A 23,949-nucleotide genomic window follows, 5' to 3' on the forward strand; every position below is an offset into this window, starting at 1 on the left:
ACCACTGCATTGTAAGGGTAGTGCACATGGGATGCAATCCCACTCATTGGAACATAGTCCCTATAGGATGCAGTTCCACTCGTGCAAATGCATGTCTCCTTAAAATAAATTCGCTCTTTTGTTTTCTTTGAAACCCTAAGAGTGTGACGACGTCCAGTGTTAGTTAGGCAACTTTTTTTATACTGTACTCTTCTAAATAAATCTACGTTTCTATGAAAACTTACATTCTATATGGGACACATCTTCAATCATTGGAAGATAGTCCCTATAGGATGTAGTTCCACTCATTGGAAGGTAGTCTATATGGGACACAGTCTCAATCATTGGAAGATAGTCCCTATGGGATGCAGTCCCACCCATTGGAAGATAGTCCCTATGGGATGCAGTCAACAATCATTGGAAGATCATCCCTATATGATGCAGTCTCACTTATTGGAAGATAGTCCCTATAGGATGCAGTCCCACTCATTGGAGGGTAGGCCGTATGGGATGCAGTCCCCTTCACTGGAAGATAGTCCTATGGGATACAGTCCCACTCGTTGGAAGATAGTCCCTATAGGATGCAGTCTCACTTATTGGAATATGGTCCCTATAGGATGCAGTGTCACTTATTGGAAGATGGTCCCTATAGGATGCAGTCTCACTTACTGGAAGATGGTCCCTATAGAATGCAGTGTCACTTAGTGGAAGATAGCCCCTATAGGATGCAGTCCCACTCATTGGAGAGTAGGCCGGATGGGATGCAGTCCCCTTCACTGAAAGATAGCCCCAATGGGATGCAGTCCCACTCATTGGAAGATAGTTCCTATGGGATACAGTCCCACTCGTTGGAAGATAGTCCCTATAGGATGCAGTCCCATTTATTGGAGGGTAGTCCGCATGGGATGCGTATGCATTTCACAACTTCTTTCCCCTTTCTTTCACTGACAGAGTAATTGAAGCACAAATTTCAAGTAGCCAGATTATAAATCTTCTTTAATGTCATTTTCTTTTTTTTTCTTTTTTTTAACAATCCTGTTTTTATGGAAAGATTATATCTTAAAAGTTACAACAAGCATGTCAAGCTTGCGGCCCACAATGTCTATATTTGCAGCGCATCTGCCCTGGGGTAGCTTTGTGCTATTGCTGTGACCAGATCTTTTCTGTCTGCCCTGCCACAGCCAATTGCGTGCTCCGGCAGCCATAAAACCTCTTAAGCATTAGTCCACGGCGGCCGCCCTATATGCGTATACAGTGTGTGAAGTCATACCCGGCTAGCCTCTCCCCCTTCCCTCCTGCTCGCAGTGCCAGAGGAGCGTCTAGTCTGCTCGAGCAGAGAAGAGCAGGGCTGGAACTAGAGAACGGGTGGCTCATATTAAGGTAGGGGAAGACGGGCTTGGGGGACCTTCCTCTATAGCAGTGATGGCGAACCTTTTTGAGCCTGAGTGCCCAAACAGCAATACATGCCAACTTTTTTTCCTCAAAGTGCCAACACGGACTGTGTGTATTCAGCAGTCTGTATTTATTCAGCAGTCTGTATTTATTCAGCAGACTGTGTGTGTGTGTGTCCAGCAGACTGCGTGTGTGTCCAGCAGACTGCGTGTGTGTGTATCCAGCAGACTGCGTGTGTGTGTATCCAGCAGACTGCGTGTGTGTATTCATGCTGAGTATACACACACACAGAATGCTGAGTACACACACATGCAGACTGCTGAGTACAAACACACAGACTGCTGAATACACACACTGCTGAATACACACACACACACAGAATGCGGAGTACACATTGTCTGCTGAATACACAGACAGACAGACTGCTGAGCACACACACACACAGACAGACTGCTGAGCACACACACACAGACTGCTGAGCACACACACACACACACACACACAGACCGCTGAGCACACACACACACACAGACCGCTGAGCACACATACACAGTCCACTGAACACACACACACAGTCCGCTGAATACATACAGACTGATGAATACACACACACACACATATATATATACACTGCATTGAGGGGTGCAGTGTATGTGTTTGTATGTAAGGGTGTGGATTGCTGTGTGTAAGGGGTGCTGTGTGTGTCTGAGGCGTGCTGTGTGTGGGTGGGAGGGTGCTGTGTGTGAGTGGGTGGGGGGTGCTGTGTGTGAGTGGGTGCTGTGTGTAAATGGGGGGTGCTATGTGAGGGGGGAGTGCTGCAGGTAGTAATTTTTTTTTATTGTCATAACCATTAAGCATTTTATCCCCCCCCCCCCTTCTTCTTACCTTTGCTGAAGGAGGAGGGGACACAGTCGGTGGTGGTAAGTGGCTGTATGTCTCCGCTCTCCTGTCCTCCCGCGCAATGCTGTGTTGAGCGTTGCCATGGGAACGCGCGGCAACGCTCCCCACAGCCTGCTCGCGGGAGGATCGATCTGCTTGTCAGATCCCTCCCCCTGCCTGCATGTCCTTCGACAGCAGGCAGGTGCCTACTCTGCATTGATGCCGACCCGCGCCACCCGTCTCCCCCTCCCGACGACCTATGGCCGCGTGCCCACAGAAAGGGGCCGGCGTACCACCTGTGGCACGCGTGCCATAGGTTCACCATCACTGCTCTATAGTGTGTTAAATTGGGGGGGGGGGCTCTTAATTGGGGGAAGGAATGGGTGCAGTGTATTAGAGTGGTGGTAGGGGGACAGTGTATTTAATTGGGAGAGGGAGTGGGCAGTACAGTGTATTCAGTTAGAGAGGTGGGAGGGGGCAGTGTATTAGATTGGGGGAGGGAGCAGTGTATTAGAGTGGAGGGAGGTGGTGAAGTGTATTGTAGAGGGAGGCAAGGCTGCAGGAGGTGTATTAGATTGGGGGGCCTGTGTATTAGATGGAAGGGCAGTATTTTAAAGTGGGGGGGGGCAGTGTATAAGAGTGGAGGGAGGGTGGGCAGTGTATTACATTTGGGGGCAGTGTATTGGATTTAAGAGCAGTGTATTAGGTGGTAGGTGTTGCACTAGAATGGGGGAAGGGGGCAGTGAATTAGATTGGGTCTGCATGGAGGCGCTGAACGCTTCCTATGGAGATGCTGATTGGCCACGCAGCGTTTTGCCACACATGCACGATAGCCTCCCAATGCTTTCCTATGGATCATCACACTCATAGAACTTCAAAATCATATAGATAACGCCATATAGATCATAAGATAACGCCATTTGTTTTTTACAGCCGTAGACTGGAATACATTCACCATTTCAGTCCCATTACCAAACTTTTCTTGACATGTCAAGGTAGTTGGACTGAAACATTGGTTATATGCAAATGCACGTCTCCTTAAAATAAATTCGCTCTTTTGTTTACTTTGAAACCCTAAGAGTGTGACGACGTCCAGTTTTAGTTAGGCAACTTTTTTTATACTGTACTCTTCTACATAAACCTACGTTTCTATGAAAACCTAAGTTTTTTTGAGGCCCACATGAACTTAAATCTTGTTTATTTGGCCTGTGTTAGCCTTTGAGTTCGACATGCTTGATTTACAAGGAATATACGGAAAATATAGGTAATACAGTAGGTTCAAGATATGCATACAAAGCAAGGACAATTCCCTGACGTATTGTAGATAAATAAAAAAGTATGCAAGGTACACAGTGCCATTAAACACAAGAATCACAGTTAGAACCACAGAACTGCAATCCTTTGAAACCAGAGAGTGTGTGAATGGGTTTCGCCAAAGTACCCGAGTCTGCATCAGGGTGCATTGCACATTTCCTTTGCTTGGTAAATCGGACAGAAGATTGCTACTAATAGTTGGAAAAATTCTAAATTCGATCTATTTCAGCCTAGAATTTGCAATTTTCTGGTATTTTTCGAAAATGCTGGTAGAATTCCCAGTCTCTCCTCCCTCTTTTCTCCCTAATCTTATATTGCCAGTAAATTTGCTGACACTAATTAAAAAAAAAAAGAGAGAGAGAATCTCAAAATTGGAAATTGTTTATATAAACTGCTATTTTTATGTAAAAAGGTCACGTAGGGGTATTTTGAGCCATCTTGATTAATTTAATTATCGGTATAAAAATATATTTTTTCCTTAAGTTTTTTTTTTTTTTTTGGATTCTTTTTATTTTGAACTTTGATTACCGTATATTGTCAATGAATGAAAGAGCTGCTTCTCACTTATCTCATGTAAAACGATATTTAGCCAGTGTTATTGCAGTGTGACTTACAGGGAACGTAGTTTCCGTGGTTACCATCCGAAGCCACCTATCTTCTTTCACAGAAGTGCAACCTGAGACCATTGCTAAATATTTCACAGTCCGGTGTCAGGTTATGTGGCATCTGGAAAAGCAAACATTAACTTTCTTTTAAAAAGTACAATCATTCACTTTGCTTTGGTGGGCACTTTCAATGTTTTTTACTCAAATGTATTTCTTCCATCCATTTCACATATGTGCCATGGGGATTAATGGTAACTCACACTTCAAACATTACAAAGCTAAATATTGAGGGGTTCATTTACTAAACCCCAAATTGTAGAAAATGGAAATTTGAACGGCAGAATTCAGGCTAAAAAAAGCCTATCTGGAAAAACTCAACAAGGTAACTACCATTACAGCTTGGCTGTTGTAGCCTTCATTTTCAAGAATCTGATACTTTAGTAAATAACTCAACGGGGTTTTATTCGATAAACAGAGAACTGGAGTGAAATTAAAACCAAATTGCAACATTCAGGCTAAAACAGGTGAGCGTAAACTATAGGTGAGTTAGAAAAATGTTTCCAAATAAACACGTTATGCCTACATATTGCAATTGGTTATATGTATAATACAAATTCAAAATTTAAATTTGCACATCAGCCACATTGGGCACAGAGAAACCATGTTTATTAATTCTCCCAGAATTCCCAGGTCAATATGCAAATTAGAAGATATATCATGTTTGGAGCACTAACTAAAGTAGAAACAAACCATGAACTGTATGGGTCTCATCAGCAGGGTGCTGGTTCTGGTCAGGAGCCTTTCTTACAGCATAAAGCTAAGAATAAAAATAGAAAGAATTGTTTGGTTAGAGCCAAACATTCCCCCCATTGCAAATTCAAAACATTTACCCTCATCGTTGAGCAAGAGCTACATATCTTAACCTTGGGAAAAGTATGCATTGGGCACTTCATATATTATATATATGTTTAGTCTACTTGGAATGTCCTGTTAGGGAAACATGCTAATACTTTGGGGCGAGGATCTAAACTTTGCATCACTCCCAATATTTAAAATGGCCAGAGAGGGCCACGTAGTTCATTATCCTACAACATTTTATCTGACTTCAAGATCTGCTGATCTGACTGACTTTTACATAACTGAATGCGTCATTCGGACCAATACAAATTGATTTATTTAACAGCAGCAATGATGAATTCTAACAGCCTCTTGTGCATTTTAATGATTGCCAAAACGTGTTGTTTTTTTTTACATGCGATACAGTATAATTTTTCACCAATCTGATAATGGCAAAAGGAGGGTCAGAAAATAGAGGAAATGTAAGGTTGAGATTGCGTCACCATCATTAACAGCTCATCAGCAGTTCTTAACGTGTCTATAAATATGAGATAGCAATTTTCCTAAATGTCGAGGACACACCATCTGGAATAAAAGGGAACCATGACGGAATATTTCCGTCATGTGTCCTTAAGGGGTTAATGAATGAACATATATAATAAAAACAATTATCATTTGATTCCTTAGCAAACCATGAAGTAATATGGTGGCGGACTCTAGATTTACTTAACCCGTTTCAATGTATGTTTTTGTTTATAGACACGATGACCTGAAAGAGATGTTGGACAGCAATAAGGATTCTCTAAAGCTGGAAGCTATGAAAAGGATCGTAGCCGTGAGTATAGTTTCCTATCCCCTTCCCTATAGCCCTGCAGAACATACAATGCATCGTGCTGTCCCTTCCATGTCATGCCATAATTCCTCTTCCATACTCTTTCATCCTCAGATGATCGCAAGAGGAAAGAACACATCAGATCTATTCCCAGCTGTGGTGAAAAATGTGGCTTGCAAGAACATAGAGGTACGGTGAAAATAATATCACGATATCACGACAATAATATCACCTCCTTCAATAAGGTGGGAGGTAGAGTTATCTCATTCAAAAAGGAAATTACTTTAAGCTATATTTCAAAATATCCCTTCTAGCGGGATATGCAACTCTACATACCCCGTCTCTGATAACTAACCCAATGACTGGCTGAGCACCTTGGGAAATGTAGTCCATAATATTTGACATGTCAAAGGTTACATGTCATTGGGATAAATGTCCTTTGATTATGTCAGCTGTTGTGCACTACATTGTATCATTTATTGAGCATTACGGAGGATGGTTTTTATAATTTAAGTTATTTATGAATTTATCCTCATAGTCATGAGCTGAGAATTTGTAATCTTTCCTTGGGTACCGGAGTGTTCTGTACTTTTATATTCCAGGTAAAGAAGTTGGTTTATGTCTATTTGGTCCGATACGCTGAGGAACAACAGGATTTAGCACTGCTCTCCATCTCCACCTTTCAACGAGGGTTAAAGGTCAGATGTTACCACTGTTTCTACAATGTGTCCTCCTCAGGGCTTTATCCTGAAGCACTAATAATAAAGAATAGGGACATTTAACTCCAAGTAACCTTCTAATTCTATTCTCAAAGCGTTCCTAATTACCATGGTTCTCATTTTCATTTTAGCATCAGATTGTCATATGAAATGCTTTGCTTTTTCTTTTAATGCACTGCTATTCAGCATAAAGACGAGATGATTGTTCTGATAACCAAATGGCAACAGCCAGCATCTCAGTTCGCTAAAATGCTAATACAGACTGTATATACCGTACTCCCATTATAAGTTTATTCAGTGACTGTGCTTTGCTCTCTCAGGATCCCAATCAGCTGATCCGTGCCAGTGCCCTGCGTGTTCTTTCCAGTATCCGGGTGCCAATCATTGTGCCAATCATGATGTTGGCAATAAAGGAGGCGGCCTCAGACATGTCACCCTATGTGCGCAAAACAGCAGCTCATGCTATCCCCAAACTGTACAGGTAACAGCACTGCTCACAGATCGTAAAAGCTACACACACGATTCCGGTTTCAAAATGACAATAGAGAGATTATGATTGGCCATACATTCCTGGACAACAATGATTTTTCACATTCTGCCTAGGAAATCACTCTAGTAATCCTGGTGGTTCCTACGGGGGCATTAACTGGTATCTTGTGTAACATGGGAATTTAAGTTCTGCTGGGCAGCACTATTTGTGTCCCGCTCAACACTGTGAATTCTACAAACTGCTGGGCCGCACTATTCCTCTAGCTAACTGTAACATGTGAATTCTGTATACTCACAGGCAGCACTCTTCGTACCCCATCTATGTAGCTCGTGGTACGACCCATATTAAATACGGAATTTGTTGGCGCTATATAAATAATAAAATAATAATAATAATAATAATAATAATATTAATAATATTAAAAGTCAACAAAGCTGCAGCCATGTGTTAATTCTTTCCAAGCTGCCCACGTATGTAAGCTAATCAGACTGGGTCATTTTATATTGTATCATAATCTAGTAGTCCTTGGTATGTAAGTAGGTGAAACGTCTAATGAATTATTCTATTCCTATCAGTGTAATGAATAATGAAAGTACGTCCAATTTGCAGGTTTTCTGTTACTATGTACAATAGCACAGGCAGCTTACTACGTGTCTCATTCTCTGCCGTATCACATGTACTAATGTTTGGCAACCAGCATAACAGTTTGATAATTGGCAACCTGTTAACGACTGCTTATGATTATCAATGTCACTTTTCCTGCGCATTTGACACCTTTGACATTTTATTTTTTTTAAAGTGTCCTATACCTTATGTTAAGTTTTCTAGCTTAAAGGGACACTCGACTGCCCAAATACAACTTTTTTTTAAAAATAGCGGTTTAGTAGATATACCCCAAATGTAAACTTTCCTGCATTTAATTATGCATATTTTCATTGGGGATAAATCTAAAAACAGCTTGCAGATCTCTTGCCCGCTGCCTTTGCAAACCCTCCCTTTATAACTTCTCCCAGACTTGGACTCTGTGTCTGTCCAATCACAGTCTTCCCAGGTCTTTGCAGGTGCTCTGGGCAATTGCTGCCTCTTGAGTTTATCTCTACTGAGACAACCGAACCAGGAAATAACAGAACTGGTTGTCAGGTAGCCAGGTAAATTTATACAAATGTTTTTTTACAAAATGAAAAAAAGAGGACACACTTTTATCACATAAAGCTTTTCAGCAAGCTAAAGTGCTTTAGGGGTCTAGAGTGTCCCTTTAAGTGAACACAATCACTCCATCCATTCTGTCTATTGATAACCTCACAAACCTGCAGTTTCGATCTTGAAATAGTGTAGGGTTAAAGCTGATGAATGACGTTAAAGGGACACTCTAGGCACCCAGACCACTTGAGCTCCCTGTCCCTCTTGGTTTTGCAATGTAAATCCTTGCAGTTTTTGAGAAGCTGCAATATTTACATTGCACAACTAAGACTGCCTCTAGTGGCTGTCAATCAGACAGCCACTAGAGGCACTTCCTGGTGGCTAATCGACTCTTGGTCACCTAACTGATGCTGGATGTCTTCACACTCTGCATGAGGACATCCAGTGTCACTAAAATCTCCATAGGAAAGCATTGAAGCAATGCGTTCCTGTGGGGTGTGCTTCAAGCACTTGCGGCACTCGCTGAGCATTAGCCCCCCGTGACCCCATCAGATGACATTTGCGGAAGTAGAGTGCCAACCCAGCGCAGAGGGAGAATTTCAATTCAATGTTATCAGCTCTGGCACTTTTAAATTGTGATCATGTTTAGAAAATGTTAATAATCAGATATTGGCACTAGATTGTGATCAGAACCAATATTTTTGACAAAAGGGAACAATTAAACTACTCTGCCAATTATCTGTTATCACTTTGTGCAGGGAGCAAACTCATGTTCGCTGCACATTTCATTGCTATAAAGATTATTTCCATAGATGGGGTAAATCCTGAGCTTTGAAAATACTAAAAGCAGATTTATCACACTGGAAACCGGGGGAATTTTCCTGCTGAGTGCTGGCAATTCTGTCTGCCTTCCTCTGATACTATACCTCCCTGTCGCTCTCTCATTCTGCTTTAGTTCGTTATCTTCCTTTTTTCCCCTCCTATCTTTGCAGCTTGGATTCAGACCAGAAAGATCAGCTCATCGAAGTGATAGAAAAGCTTCTGTCTGATAAAACTACAGTGAGTTTCCTCCATGGTAACATATTGCACTGTGCTTGAACTGTGTCTAAGTGCCCTGTAGAGATGTGAAACCCCCTTGTTTTCTCCCCAAAGCTGGTCGCGGGTAGCGTCGTCATGGCATTCGAAGAAGTCTGTCCGGAGCGAATTGACCTGATCCATAAGAATTACCGCAAGCTTTGTAACCTGCTCATTGATGTGGAGGAATGGGGGCAGGTGGTGATTATCAACATGCTGACTCGCTATGCACGCACCCAGTTCTTGAACCCCAACCAAAATGTAAGCGTTACAGAGAGAATCTTGTATCTTGCTTTTTTATTATTTACTGCTCATATTGTTGTCTTATTTAAAGGCATATATTAACTTACAGGATAATTTACTGAAGTCCAAATGGACTGCACAATCTAGATATTGTTCATGCTATTCAATAATGTCTGGATTTTGTAACTCAGGCCCTAAATGTGTCTGAATTTGGTACGGGTTGGGAGATTTAAATAAAAGAAATGGGGTGTAGACAGATTAAGTTTTGTTGCAGGGTGTTTTAAGTTTTTTGTCAGCGTTTCTTTTTGCAAATAAGCGTTTTTTTTTGTTTTTTTTTCATTAGTTAGAATAGATTATTATGCATTATTATTTGTCTTTTTTTGACTGAAAAATAGAAGAAAAAAACGCTGGCCAGCCGCCAACACTGCCGAGGGTTATTTAACTATTTGCCCGCTCGCTGCTAGCACTGCCAACATGCAAATAGTACTTAGAATTATCATTGACTTGCAAGTGACTGATTATTGGTGAACGTGCTTTCTGCTGAATGCATTCGGCCCCAAATTTTATTAAAACTGGTGCTTTGTGAATCTCCCAAATCTGATGCTTTTTATATATGATTCGGATGGAAAAGCACTGATTTTAATCCAGATACCGAATGTATTCCGACCACATTTGGCTTCAGTGAATATGAGAATTGCCAAAGAGGTCAGAATTAATCCATTTTATTGAATAATCCTGTTAATCTGAAGCTGATGTGTAAAAACAGTATTGCTAAATATAGGAAAAGTACATCAGTGGGACACGTTTAATCAATTCATCAATAAACGTAAACTCCATGCTTTATTTCCCTTCAATTAAAAGCAATGACATTTGAATTCACAGATAATAAAGAACAGCCAGAAATATTAGGCTTTTCACCAAAGCTGCTTAGTCATTAGTTTGGGGCTAATATAAAATGCAGCTCTTTATGAAGGACTTGCAAGGAAGAATTGGATCAAAACAAATGCATAAAAAAAGAAATAAAAACAAACTGACTGTATTAAAAGAAAAGAAAATATGTGAAAGAAAAACACATTGATTTCCAAAATAGATGAATATACAAATTATATCAAAGTATATAAAAATAGTGTTATAAATTTCCATGAAAAAAAGTCTCATTGTAAAAAAAATACAAAAAGAGAATGGATGTGTGCTCTAAAGAAAAATGCTGATAAATTATTCCCCAAAAAGGGCAGCACCCCTACATCCCATACACAACTGTACATGTAAATCTTGTTGATGAATTGTAGGGTATAAAAAGGTAACATTAAGTGTAAAATCCAATCGCATTTATATAACAAAATGTGTAATATATATTAAAGATTTATTTTATGTAACTCCCTAAAAAGAAACTAACCAATGAAGAAAAAGTAAAAATGAAATTGAATGTTAAATAGAAAAGTGCTAGAATTGATGATTATCATAAAAAAGGGGGGCAACACTCCTACAATACCTGAACATCATTACATACAACATCTAATACATCATTACAGAGATTGAAAGAACCAAAGATTTAAAATTAAAAAGAAAAACTACTTTTAAATATTGTACACAGCACTTATAAAGCAATGTTCTGCGTCCTTGCGACCTGGCATATTTTTCTGTAAAACGCTGACGTCAAGCATAACGTTTATCACATGATTTACTTAGTCACCTAAAGCGCAGCTAGCTATATCTTGATGCATATTATACTGCATAAGCGATGCCTAATAATCTGTTACCTTCATATAATTTGTAATCTCAATCTACGTTTGAACCTGTTTGATATGTAACATAAAACAAAAAAAAAAAGTGCTTTGTCTATCTAATACCCACTGTAACAAATGTTTAGCAATCAACGTATGGACTGCCGTTGGGGTACCATATGCAAACCTGTAACCATTATAAGCACTGCAAAAATAAAGAATTAAAAAAAAAAAAAAAAAAATATTGTACACAGCAAACAGAGTGGTTAACAGCAAGACCCTAAAGGGACACTTTAAGCACCAAAATAGCTTTAGCTTAATAAAGTTGTTTTGGTGTATAGATCATACCCCTCTTATTACTCAGTTCTTTGCCATTGAGAAGTTAAATAATTTTACTTATGCAGCCCTAGCCACAACTCATCTGGCTAAGACTTACTCATCCTTCTTAAACACTTTACGAAGAAGAATCGAAATGTTTAAACTTCCTTTATTGCACAGTCTGTTTAATTTAGACTCTGTTAATAGCCGTCTAGAGCCTGCAACATCCATGCGCGATTAAAGTTCAATTAGCAGAGCAGTAGATAAGAACTTCTAAGATCTGATTGAAAATGAAGCCACTTATTTCATGGAGGCTATGTGAGTCACAGCCAGGAGAGGTGTGGCTAGGGCTGCATAAACAAAGTGATTCAACATTAACCTGTTTCTACCGTCTCTATGGCAGGAGTCTCTACTTGAAGAGAACCCAGATAAAGCTTTTTATGGATCAGATGATGATGAAGGAAGTAAAGAGCAGAAATCAGAACCAGTAGTGAAACGCAAACCATACGTCATGGACCCCGATCACCGTCTTCTACTTCGTAACACAAAACCCCTCCTGCAAAGCCGCAATGCCGCAGTAAGCTATCTCACCTGTACCTTTTATGTGCTTTAGAAAACTACACCCTGTATTCATTTTCTTAGTAGTATATTGATAGCTATTTGTTAGTCTGGATTTTTATATGTCCAGTCCAGAGAGCAGGGCAGGGGTTCAGCCATTTTGGAGGCTATACATGTTTAATCAGAGATATCCAAGTACAGGTTCTCCGATTTATTTATCAGTTCTTTTCTGGAAGTACACATCAAGGTATCTGCTGTCATTGCAGTTCTACAATGATCTGTCCCTCCCAATCTCCCCGTTTTTTCCTCGCTTGTCCCCTCTCTAGCCGCCTTTCTCTGTGGGTTCCTGCTGTATCTGCAGATGATATGGTTGTTTTCATCGCCTTCAGTGTCTTTTTGAGATATTTTTTATTCTACATTATTATTTTTACTGGAAAATAGGCGTTTGCATATTTTTATTGTGTTATTTTTGCTACTTGGGTTGGAGTAATATATTGATTACTATCTTTTCTGTAGGTGGTTATGGCTGTGGCTCAGTTGTATTTCCACCTGGCTCCAAAAGCAGAAGTTGGAGTTATCGCAAAGGCTTTAGTACGTTTACTGCGCAGCCACAGGTAAGAGAGGAAGCACCCAAAATGCCAATATTGTCATTAGAAATCACTTGTAAGCCGTCTGTTATTCTGTTAGTGTTCAGCCTTGTCCCTGCAGCTAACTGATCTAGTTCCCAGCGTTGCTTTCTATGTCCCGTCTGGCTACACTGTTCACTCATGAAGTTTAGTCAAATGCTTCTCAAAGAGTAGCATTTGATGGACCCATTCTTCACAAGCTGTCCTCCTGCGCAATGCAAAGCTACCAACACTGGTTTCTATGCAAGATCGAGTCAAATGCTTGGAGGGAGTAGGGGGTGGACAAGGTAGATTTAAAAAAAAAAATCCAAAATGAATAACTGTAAATACGGATATGTATCTCACGAAGGGAGGGACGTTGGGAAGGGAAATGTAAGTTTCCCCTTGCAGGCGCAGCCCCATGACTGCCTGCGGGGTTAGTAACACATTACGTTTGTTGTCTGCTCGCAGTATGCGCAGATGACAGACACATTCTTTGCACAGAATTAACATTATGCAGTTATGGAACAAAGCTCTGGGCTGCCCAAGTCACGTGTGCCCGATGTGCAACTAGAACCCAACACAAACGTGCATATTTCTCTGTATGTGCAGCACTTCAATTAGAAACGCTGCACTCTCAGATTCCTACCTCCATGACCAATTCTAAATGCATGGACGTTGGAGTAACAGAGCTACATAACACACAAAAACTTGTTACTGTCCACCGTACGGTTAATGTTCAGAGCTGTCTGTCTGCTAAGGCTATTTACTAAAGTGTGACGTTACACAATAGCCAAACAGGAAAAAAATATCTCCAATGCGGCTGTTTTCAGTTTTACCAGTTGTTAAACTATCTATGAATTCCAAGCCGTTCACACTTTATAACCCTGTCTGTCTCTGACACGCTACCTGCTTGATGAAGGGACCTGATTGGTCTTTAAATAGAAGTATAATTAGTTAGCCAAAATATATCACCTTCCCCAATATCATTAAATTGAAGTGAATCTACCTGAGAATGTATTATTTTAGGACAATACAGCCAAACTGATCACGCTGCTGATCTGAAGAATTTTCCACTATCTTTTCACTATTTGTTGTAAAGTTTTTTAATCCTGGGCAAATCCCAGTTAAGCGTCTCTCATTTACTTTCTCAACTCTTCACTTGTTTGTTTTGTTTAGAATTGTCATAATATTTCAGATTTTTGTCTCTCTCACTTTTCTCCTACGCTAGTGAGGTACAGTACGTGGTACTTCAGAATGTGGCCACTATGTCCATCAAGAGAAGGGTAAGTCTGATACGAGTGACATGGGGATTCTCCATCTATTAACAGATGTCATAATTAATGGAATCCAATATATGGATTGGGGAAAGGGTCTGTAGTGGGGGGGAGTGAGGGGGCAGGGCTGAAGTGGGGCGGGGATAGGGCTATGGTGGGGGATATGTGCTGTAGTTGAGGGATACTTGCTGTCCTGGTTGGATAGGTGCTGAAGTGGGGGAGGGAGAATAGTGGCTATACTGGGAGGACAGAGGCCTGTAATGGGAGGACTGGGATTGTAGCATTGGGAAGGTGAAAAGCTGCTTACAAATGTTTACCCTCTCTCTGATGCTTACCTTGGGTCAGGGAGGTAAGAATCCGATCCCTGGTGGTCTGGTGGGAGATGTTGCTGTCTGCACCCCAGTGGGTGCCCGCAGATTCTTCTGGCCAGCTCCGGGGCATTGCATCAAAGCATTGCCGTGATACGTTATTGAGCGTCAGCCCTGCTGGCTTGCCTGTCCCCACAATAGGAAAATCAGCTGGCTGGTTCAGCGGGATCTTTAAACTGCCGTGGCAAACCTGGCCCGAGTTAAACCACTGCTACAATCCCTAGCCATTGCCTAGTAAAACATGGGAAATTCAAAACAGCTGGGGATTAACCTTTTGGCTTCCCTGCCAAGCTGATCAACAGATTGATTTGAGAGGCTTGTTATAGTGTTGTTACATTTACCTCTCACATTCCTAGAACCTGCGTCAGGTGTGTGACTTGGTTAACCCACCAGAGGGGCTTCATAAACCTCTCTCCAGAGATAGATCTACTGCCCTCTGCTGGCTTGGACAGGAAACAACCTGCACACTTTTATGTGCTCACCTCAGTCCACTTGTTGCCTAGCTGTCAGGGTTAGTCACTAAACTTTCAGCATTAAAAGTTAATTTTAGATTTCACTCCAAAATAGTAACTGTTGTTTTCATTTCTTCTATTATGACCTGAATTTTGAAACCACACTAGTAAACAAATAGTCCTGAATTTTGTCACCAGTTTGCCATCAGTGATCAATGTACCTAAGTTGTACATTACGTATACACAGGGATACCTTGACGATTTTATTTATATTCTCCCAATTGTTGACATTGGATCAGGCCAGTGATTTGAAGATCCTGGCTGAAAGCCAGCTGTGTGCAGATGCAATAAATAAATATCTACGTAAATACATTTGTTTATTTTACTTTTCTCCACAGGGGATGTTTGAACCATATTTAAAAAGTTTCTACATCAGATCCACCGACCCGACCCAGATCAAGATTCTGAAGGTAACACCAAGCATATGTCTTGCATTTTCTATTTTATTACTTACTTATAATAGCATTATTATCACGGTTGTTGAGTTGTCGTCTTAAAATGCGTGTTAGAAATAGTTTTTTTATCCGCAATCCTTTTGTTTATGGTTGAATGGTTATCATGGATTGAATGTTCAGAATTTAGTATATGCTTGGAATAAAAGTATATTTAGCTTCCCTTCCTAATCATTTCCTTTATATGGACTATTCAGTGTTCCTGGTAATGACAACGTAATCATAATAACCTTTTATCGTTTCTTATTTCCTTTTATTTCAAAGCTGGAAGTCTTAACAAACCTGGCTAACGAGACCAATATTTCCACCATCTTGCGGGAATTCCAGGTAATTCTTTTAAATCTTTGTTGGTATAATTATGAGGGTTTCTGAAGAAGTGTTACAGTGGCCACGAAATGCGTCAGATTGATTCAATCCTTCTCCTGTAAGCCTTAACCGTGGTGTTGCTTCAGTAAACATTCTCCTTTTTACTTCTTATGGATTGAGACTTTATTTTTTCTTCTGAGGAGAAATCCGGTATTTCTATTTAATTTGGGTTTCTGATGAATAACTGTTCTGTTTCTTTAACCCCTTCCCGACGTTAGAGTGTGCTCTGCCATCCTTCGAAAGGAGGGCTTTAATGATGTTGGGCAGCATAGCACACCTTAACAACTTGGCCCTCTCTACCACCCGGATACTTACCTACAGTGCTGATTGCATTCGCGGGACGGCAACCGGTCTAGCCAATCTGAGTCATGTGACCATGGTGACACTATGATCACATGACTCGGATCAGCTGGATTGAATGCAGGGGGACTGTCTGGTGTGTCAGGCAGGTCCTCCGATATACAATCATTAGTATGATCTGATATACATCAAAATAGACTTGGAATGAAATTACATATATAAATAATTTAATTATAAGTGTATTTTGAAAATAATATATATATTATACTATATTTCAAAAAAGCTCAACAGAAATACCAGGTTATTTAATTTGAAACCCTTATATTTGACTCTATAATTTTCCAAAACCCAATAAAACGTGTACATGAGGGGCATCGTTGTACTTGTGAAACATCACAGCATACAAATTTGTGTTTTATTTCCACAAAAGCTATTATGAAATTCACAATTAAAATGGCATGCAGTACTTGGAAAATAACATAATTTCTCACACTTTTTTTTAGATTTTATCAATATTAAATTATGTTTAATTTATAAAACATTTATTTAATGTGAAATGAAAGCCCTTATTCTCTTGAACAAAATAATATATAATAGGTGTGGATACATTTAAAATGAATTTGGTAAATCATTGATAAATATACAAATATAGAATATATTTTAAATTTAAGTGTCCCTCAGTCTTAGCATTCTCAGATAAAATGTGGATTTGCAATGTTCTGGGGACATTCTCAAGCTGATCAACATTTGGTATTGTGGATTATGATGTCTCCAGAATCTTTCCGTGGTATTTGTGGTGCGAATCTTCAGATTTTATATCTTTACACTAATTCCACAATTTAGTACCTTTTAAGAAAGCACTATTAATAAAAATAATGGACCATGATGACCTTCAATGTCTTACATTCCTCAGACATACATCCGTAGCATGGATAAAGACTTTGTGGCTGCTACCATACAGGCTATTGGCAGATGTGCTACCAACATTGGTAAAGTGCGAGACACCTGCCTTAATGGGCTCGTCCAACTGCTGTCCAACCGGGATGGTAAGAAAGATGACATGGGTAAAAATAATGATTAGATAGACTGAGAATGAACAATGATCGATTTTGCATGAATCCGATTTATGTGAAAACTATTTCCCCTTCACGTAAACACATGATTGTTGTTTTGCAGAACTAGTGGTGGCAGAGTCTGTGGTGGTGATAAAGAAGCTGTTACAGATGCAACCAGCACAGCACAGCGAGATAATTAAACACATGGCCAAATTAACTGACAACATCCAGGTAGGTCAGATTGTCCGAAGTTGAGCTAAGCTTTAAATCAGAGAATAATAGAAGCCCATGTGCTTTGTTTGCCTGGTGTCTGGATGTTTATTTGTGATGGAATGTCCAGGCTCTTAGTTCCAGAGTGCTGCAGTATGGGTCGTTCTAGTTTGGACATTACTGTGACTTAATCTTCCTTTGTTGTTTTCTAGGTGCCCATGGCTCGCGCCAGCATAATTTGGCTCATTGGTGAGTATTGTGAACATGTTCCAAAAATTGCTCCAGATGTACTGAGGAAGATGGCCAAATCCTTCACTAATGAGGAAGACATTGTTAAACTCCAGACCATCAACTTGGCTGCCAAACTGTACTTGACCAACTCCAAGCAGGTTCGTAAGGAGTGGATCACAGCAGTATGTATTGTATTTAACCATGGTGGTGGTAACTCGGATGCAGGGATACATTCAATGGCAGATGTTGCTACATCTGTACCTCCTGCTCCTTTCAGCTGCAATCAAAGGCATGGCCACCAATAAACTGAGTAGACCGTGCTAGTCATATACCTGCTTGTTAGGATAATTACCAAGTAGCATACAGTACTAGTATACATAGGCAATATTAAATACGATGGTGGACTATCAGATACAGTCTGCCTCTCCAGATTTCCTTCTGTGTTTATGCCCTTCCTTAATTATCTCCCTCCCTGTCTCCTTAATAACGCAGTTATCTCATTTTTAATATCAGACAAAGCTCCTTACTCAGTATGTGCTGAACTTGGCCAAGTATGACCAGAACTATGACATCCGAGACCGCACACGTTTCATCCGCCAGCTGATTGTTCCTACAGAGAAGAGTGGCGCCCTGAGCAAGCATGCCAAGAAGCTCTTCCTGGCATTAAAACCTGCCCCCATTCTCGAGTCCTCATTTAAAGGTAATTATATCCTATTTGCATGGTTTACATTGGAAAAAAACCCTTCTACCAATGCATTAAATGAAAGGCCATTCAAAACAGAAATTGCATGATATCCTTATTATATTTTTTGGTCACTTATATTAACACAACCTGTAAGTACTAGACACAATATATTATGCCGACTCTTCCGCAGTGCAGCAGACAGAGCTAGAAATTGCCTACACTGTGCCAAATGAAATCAAGACATTCGTGTATGAATTGGACTGTAGTTAAAAGTGTGATGGGAACGAAAGAGAGATGGTCATCATTTCTTTTATCTTCCACAGACCGGGATCACTTTCAGCTGGGCTCCTTATCACACCTACTGAACGCCAAGGCTGTCGGGTACCAGGAGTTGCCTGATTGGCCAGAGGAAGCCCCTGACCCATCCGTGCGGAACGTGGAGGTGAAGGAAGCTGTGCGTGCTGTAACATGAGTATATAGGGACATGGGGAATACCCCCTGCTGTATTTGGCTAAACTCCCTGCTGTGCCAGGCTGCACCTCTTCCTGTTCCAAGCAGAGCTATCAATCTGTACCATGCTTTGCTTCTTGCTATTAATGTGCAAGGCTTAACCCCTTAATGTGCAGGTGAAAATCCTCTGCTACGTCTGATTATAATGATAAACTGTGCTTCCAAGTGTATGTGGCTTTAATAGCACAAATTGATCAGTTGTCTCGTCCTGGAAGATGGCCACCTGTGCAGTGGGCAATGCCAGGGCATGACTGCATACACTAATGGGCAATATAGGCACTCACAGGCCAAGAGGCTGTAGGATCTAAGATGACCAACTGCATTTAAATAGCGACTTCTCTAATGCACTTGCCAGATTTAAACAATATTCCATAGTGTTTTTTTAAATGTATTTTAATGTTACAAGCAGTTCACATAAAGTTAATCTCACTGATTGGTAAAATAAATAGTATTTCTGCTGCTAGATATATATGGGTGCAATAATTTAATTTATACTGTGATCCTATGCAAATAACACTGTTATCATTGCAATGAGTCTACTCGGATCTTATCAGTGATTAAGCCCAGTAATACGTCAATACCTCGTACTGTTTCATTATTTCAAGAAGTAAATTCAAAACGTCACTAGTTGCAGATACGGTTCTTTGAATTCTTCGTGATATTTTTGTGGCGTAGGGGGAGAGGTCATAGCCATGGTTTCGGTCAGTGATTACCAGTTTGTCAAAGCATAACGTGGAAAATACTCATCACCGACATGTCTCCTGTTCTTCTCAGGAGGAGGAGGACATTGTACCCAGGGAAAGTCACATCGGACTCCTGGGGGAGTGGAAAAAGGTGTTTGTGGAGTGCTACAGGCTCATCTCCCACTGTGTGCTGTGCTGTCTCTTTAAAACTCTTGCACGTCCATTTAGTTTGGTTTTGGTTTGAAGTGGTGGTTTTGCACTGTGGACAGAGTATATCTTGCCGCGGAGTAATATTTATCAATCTCGCCCCATATTGCATTATTTCTCTCCCTACTACTGATCTCATATTTTACTGCCCATATAACACCTCCACTTATTACCCATTAATAATCCCCCTCCCCACTCCTCCTTTAACCTATACTCATCTTTGTCTTGATTATTGCTCCATTTGCTGTTTCTCAATCCTATCCTTATTGGTCCAATAGATTCTACTACCAAGCTCCAGGCCCGAATGTGCTTTCTGTTAATCCATCAGTTACCAGTTTCTGTAATCGTATTCTCATTACTCCTTACTCATTACTCCTTACCTTCCCTCTAATAAACAATCTAAACCACACAATTCTAATTACATTATTCAGCCTCTACCGCTTCAAGGCATGAAAGTGATTACCAGACGGACAGATAGATTTCTGTTTTATGTGTTTAGCAATCTTCTGGGTAGATTTGATGGTTTGACTTGATGTATTTATAATTGATTCTCTAAGTTTTGATAATTGTGATATTTTTAGTTTGAGTGCATATTAATTGTTGGCTCGTTGATGCTGGTATAGCAAGATAATGGGATTTTGCTGGCTTACCAGTAATTAATTATTTATTAATGCTGTTTCTACAATGACAAAGTCTGATCAATATCTCAAATGTGCCACTTTGTTTTCTTTTGTAAAAATATCACAATAATCATTGCAAACAGCAAATATTCACCTGAAATAGAACTGGAAATGAGCGTTTAATTTAGTATTCACGGCAGGTTTGATGCACACGGAGACACTATGCTTAGTAATTCAGTATTCACGGCAGGTTTGATGCACACGGAGACACTTTGCTTAGTAATTCAGTATTTACGGCAGGTTTGATGGACACGGAGACACTTTGCTTAGTAATTCAGTATTCACGGCAGGTTTGATGCACACGGAAACACTATGCTTAGTAATTCAGTATTCACGGCAGGTTTGATGCACACGGAAACACTTTGCTTAGTAATTCAGTATTCACGGCAGGTTTGATGCACACGGAAACACTATGCTTAGTAATTCAGTATTCACGGCAGGTTTGATGGACACGGAGAGACTATGCTTAGTAATTCAGTATTCACGGCAGGTTTGATGCACACGGAGACACTTTGCTTAGTAATTCAGTATTCATGGCAGGTTTGATGCACACGGAAACACTTTGCTTAGTAATTCAGTATTTACGGCAGGTTTGATGCACACGGAGACACTTTGCTTTGCAATTCAGTATTCACGGCAGGTTTGATGGACACGGAGACACTTTGCTTAGTAATTCAGTATTCACGGCAGGTTTGATGCACACGGAAACACTTTGCTTAGTAATTCAGTATTTACGGCAGGTTTGATGCACACGGAGACACTTTGCTTAGTAATTCAGTATTCACGGCAGGTTTGATGGACACGGAGACACTTTGCTTAGTAATTCAGTATTCACGTCAGGTTTGATGCACACGGAGAGACTTTGCTTAGTAATTCAGTATTCACGGCAGGTTTGATGGACACGGAGACACTTTGCTTAGTAATTCAGTATTCACGGCAGGTTTGATGCACACGGAAACACTATGCTTAGTAATTCAGTATTCACGGCAGGTTTGATGCACACGGAAACACTTTGCTTAGTAATTCAGTATTCACGGCAGGTTTGATGCACACAGAAACACTATGCTTAGTAATTCAGTATTCACGGCAGGTTTGATGGACACGGAGAGACTATGCTTAGTAATTCAGTATTCACGGCAGGTTTGATGCACACGGAAACACTTTGCTTAGTAATTCAGTATTTACGGCAGGTTTGATGCACACGGAGACACTTTGCTTAGTAATTCAGTATTTACGGCAGGTTTGATGCACACGGAAACACTTTGCTTAGTAATTCAGTATTTACGGCAGGTTTGATGCACACGGAGACACTTTGCTTAGTAATTCAGTATTTACGGCAGGTTTGATGCACACGGAGACACTTTGCTTAGTAATTCAGTATTCACGGCAGGTTTGATGGACACGGAGACACTTTGCTTAGTAATTCAGTATTCACGGCAGGTTTGATGCACACGGAAACACTTTGCTTAGTAATTCAGTATTTACGGCAGGTTTGATGCACACGGAGACACTTTGCTTAGTAATTCAGTATTCACGGCAGGTTTGATGGACACGGAGACACTTTGCTTAGTAATTCAGTATTCACGTCAGGTTTGATGCACACGGAGAGACTTTGCTTAGTAATTCAGTATTCACGGCAGGTTTGATGGACACGGAGACACTTTGCTTAGTAATTCAGTATTCACGGCAGGTTTGATGCACACGGAAACACTTTGCTTAGTAATTCAGTATTTACGGCAGGTTTGATGCACACGGAGACACTTTGCTTAGTAATTCAGTATTTACGGCAGGTTTGATGCACACGGAAACACTATGCTTAGTAATTCAGTATTTACGGCAGGTTTGATGCACACGGAGACACTTTGCTTAGTAATTCAGTATTTACGGCAGGTTTGATGCACACAGAGACACTTTGCTTAGTAATTCAGTATTCACGGCAGGTTTGATGGACACGGAGACACTTTGCTTAGTAATTCAGTATTCACGGCAGGTTTGATGCACACGGAAACACTTTGCTTAGTAATTCAGTATTTACGGCAGGTTTGATGCACACGGAGACACTTTGCTTAGTAATTCAGTATTCACGGCAGGTTTGATGGACACGGAGACACTTTGCTTAGTAATTCAGTATTCACGTCAGGTTTGATGCACACGGAGAGACTTTGCTTAGTAATTCAGTATTCACGGCAGGTTTGATGGACACGGAGACACTTTGCTTAGTAATTCAGTATTTACGGCAGGTTTGATGCACACGGAGACACTTTGCTTAGTAATTCAGTATTCACGGCAGGTTTGATGGACACGGAGACACTTTGCTTAGTAATTCAGTATTCACGTCAGGTTTGATGGACACGGAGAGACTTTGCTTAGTAATTCAGTATTTACGGCAGGTTTGATGGACTCGGAGACACTTTGCTTAGTAATTCAGTATTCACGGCAGGTTTGATGCACACGGAAACACTATGCTTAGTAATTCAGTATTTATGGCAGGTTTGATGGACACGGAGACACTTTGCTTAGTAATTCAGTATTCACGGCAGGTTTGATGGACACGGAGACACTTTGCTTAGTAATTCAGTATTCACGGCAGGTTTGATGCACACGGAAACACTATGCTTAGTAATTCAGTATTTACGGCAGGTTTGATGGACACGGAGACACTTTGCTTAGTAATTCAGTATTCACGGCAGGTTTGATGCACACGGAAACACTTTGCTTAGTAATTCAGTATTCACGGCAGGTTTGATGGACACGGAAACACTTTGCTTAGTAATTCAGTATTCACGGCAGGTTTGATGCACACGTAAACACTATGCTTAGTAATTCAGTATTCACGGCAGGTTTGATGGACACGGAGACACTTTGCTTAGTAATTCAGTATTTACGGCAGGTTTGATGGACACGGAGGCACTTTGCTTAGTAATTCCGTATTCACGGCAGGTTTGATGGACACGGAGAGACTTTGCTTAGTAATTCAGTATTCACGGCAGGTTTGATGGACACGGAAACACTTTGCTTAGTAATTCAGTATTCACGGCAGGTTTGATGGACACGGAGACACTTTGCTTAGTAATTCAGTATTCACGGCAGGTTTGATGGACACGGAGAGACTTTGCTTAGTAATTCAGTATTCACGGCAGGTTTGATGCACACGGAAACACTTTGCTTAGTAATTCAGTATTTACGGCAGGTTTGATGGACACGGAAACACTATGCTTAGTAATTCAGTATTCACGGCAGGTTTGATGGACTCGGAGACACTTTGCTTAGTAATTCAGTATTTAAGGCAGGTTTGATGGACTCGGAGACACTTTGCTTAGGCCTGCGTGCTACATATTTGCTGTAAGCAGGTAATGCTGTGCAAACTTCTCACCTTTGGCTTACGTTCGTTATCTGCGTTTCTCTGACATCCTATTTTTCCCTAGCCTGTGGGTTTCTACGTTTCTTAATTCTTGGTTTCTTCTCCCAGGTACCTGAATGGACAAAGTGTCCAAGCAGGGAGAAAAGGAAGGAAAGAGAGGAGAAGCCTTTTTATTCTGATTCAGAAGGTGAATCAGGTCCAACAGAGTCTGCAGACAGTGGTAAGAGGCTGAGAGCTGTCCTGATGCAGCCAGTGAACTTGGCACTGTGAGGGTTACGGTCAGATGGAACAATTTGGAGACTTATATTCAGAGGATATTCACCATAGACGTTCCTGGGGGGGA

The 23,949-nt window shown here is 40.6% G+C and overlaps 1 protein-coding gene across 7 annotated transcripts in view; it reads left to right on the forward strand.

Annotated features, from left to right (window-relative positions):
* AP3B2 (adaptor related protein complex 3 subunit beta 2) overlaps positions 1–23,949 on the forward strand; it is a 62,279-nt gene that overhangs the window by 9,147 nt on the left and 29,183 nt on the right. For 4 of the 7 annotated variants that reach the window (XM_063449277.1, XM_063449280.1, XM_063449274.1 and 1 more), the window contains exons 2-18: positions 5,766–5,841; positions 5,953–6,027; positions 6,441–6,536; positions 6,878–7,038; positions 9,180–9,246; positions 9,340–9,522; positions 11,950–12,123; positions 12,621–12,718; positions 13,941–13,995; positions 15,205–15,276; positions 15,583–15,645; positions 16,898–17,030; positions 17,161–17,270; positions 17,462–17,638; positions 17,994–18,180; positions 18,489–18,619; positions 23,715–23,826. In XM_063449277.1, coding sequence (XP_063305347.1) covers positions 5,766–5,841; positions 5,953–6,027; positions 6,441–6,536; positions 6,878–7,038; positions 9,180–9,246; positions 9,340–9,522; positions 11,950–12,123; positions 12,621–12,718; positions 13,941–13,995; positions 15,205–15,276; positions 15,583–15,645; positions 16,898–17,030; positions 17,161–17,270; positions 17,462–17,638; positions 17,994–18,180; positions 18,489–18,619; positions 23,715–23,826 — 1,970 coding nt within the window. The remainder of the gene's footprint in view (positions 1–5,765; positions 5,842–5,952; positions 6,028–6,440; positions 6,537–6,877; positions 7,039–9,179; positions 9,247–9,339; positions 9,523–11,949; positions 12,124–12,620; positions 12,719–13,940; positions 13,996–15,204; positions 15,277–15,582; positions 15,646–16,897; positions 17,031–17,160; positions 17,271–17,461; positions 17,639–17,993; positions 18,181–18,488; positions 18,620–23,714; positions 23,827–23,949) is intronic. The other 3 variants (XM_063449278.1, XM_063449281.1, XM_063449275.1) reach the window with 1 other exon arrangement.

This window comes from Pelobates fuscus, chromosome 3 (assembly GCF_036172605.1).
Source record: "Pelobates fuscus isolate aPelFus1 chromosome 3, aPelFus1.pri, whole genome shotgun sequence".
Taxonomy (NCBI): Eukaryota; Metazoa; Chordata; class Amphibia; order Anura; family Pelobatidae; genus Pelobates; species Pelobates fuscus.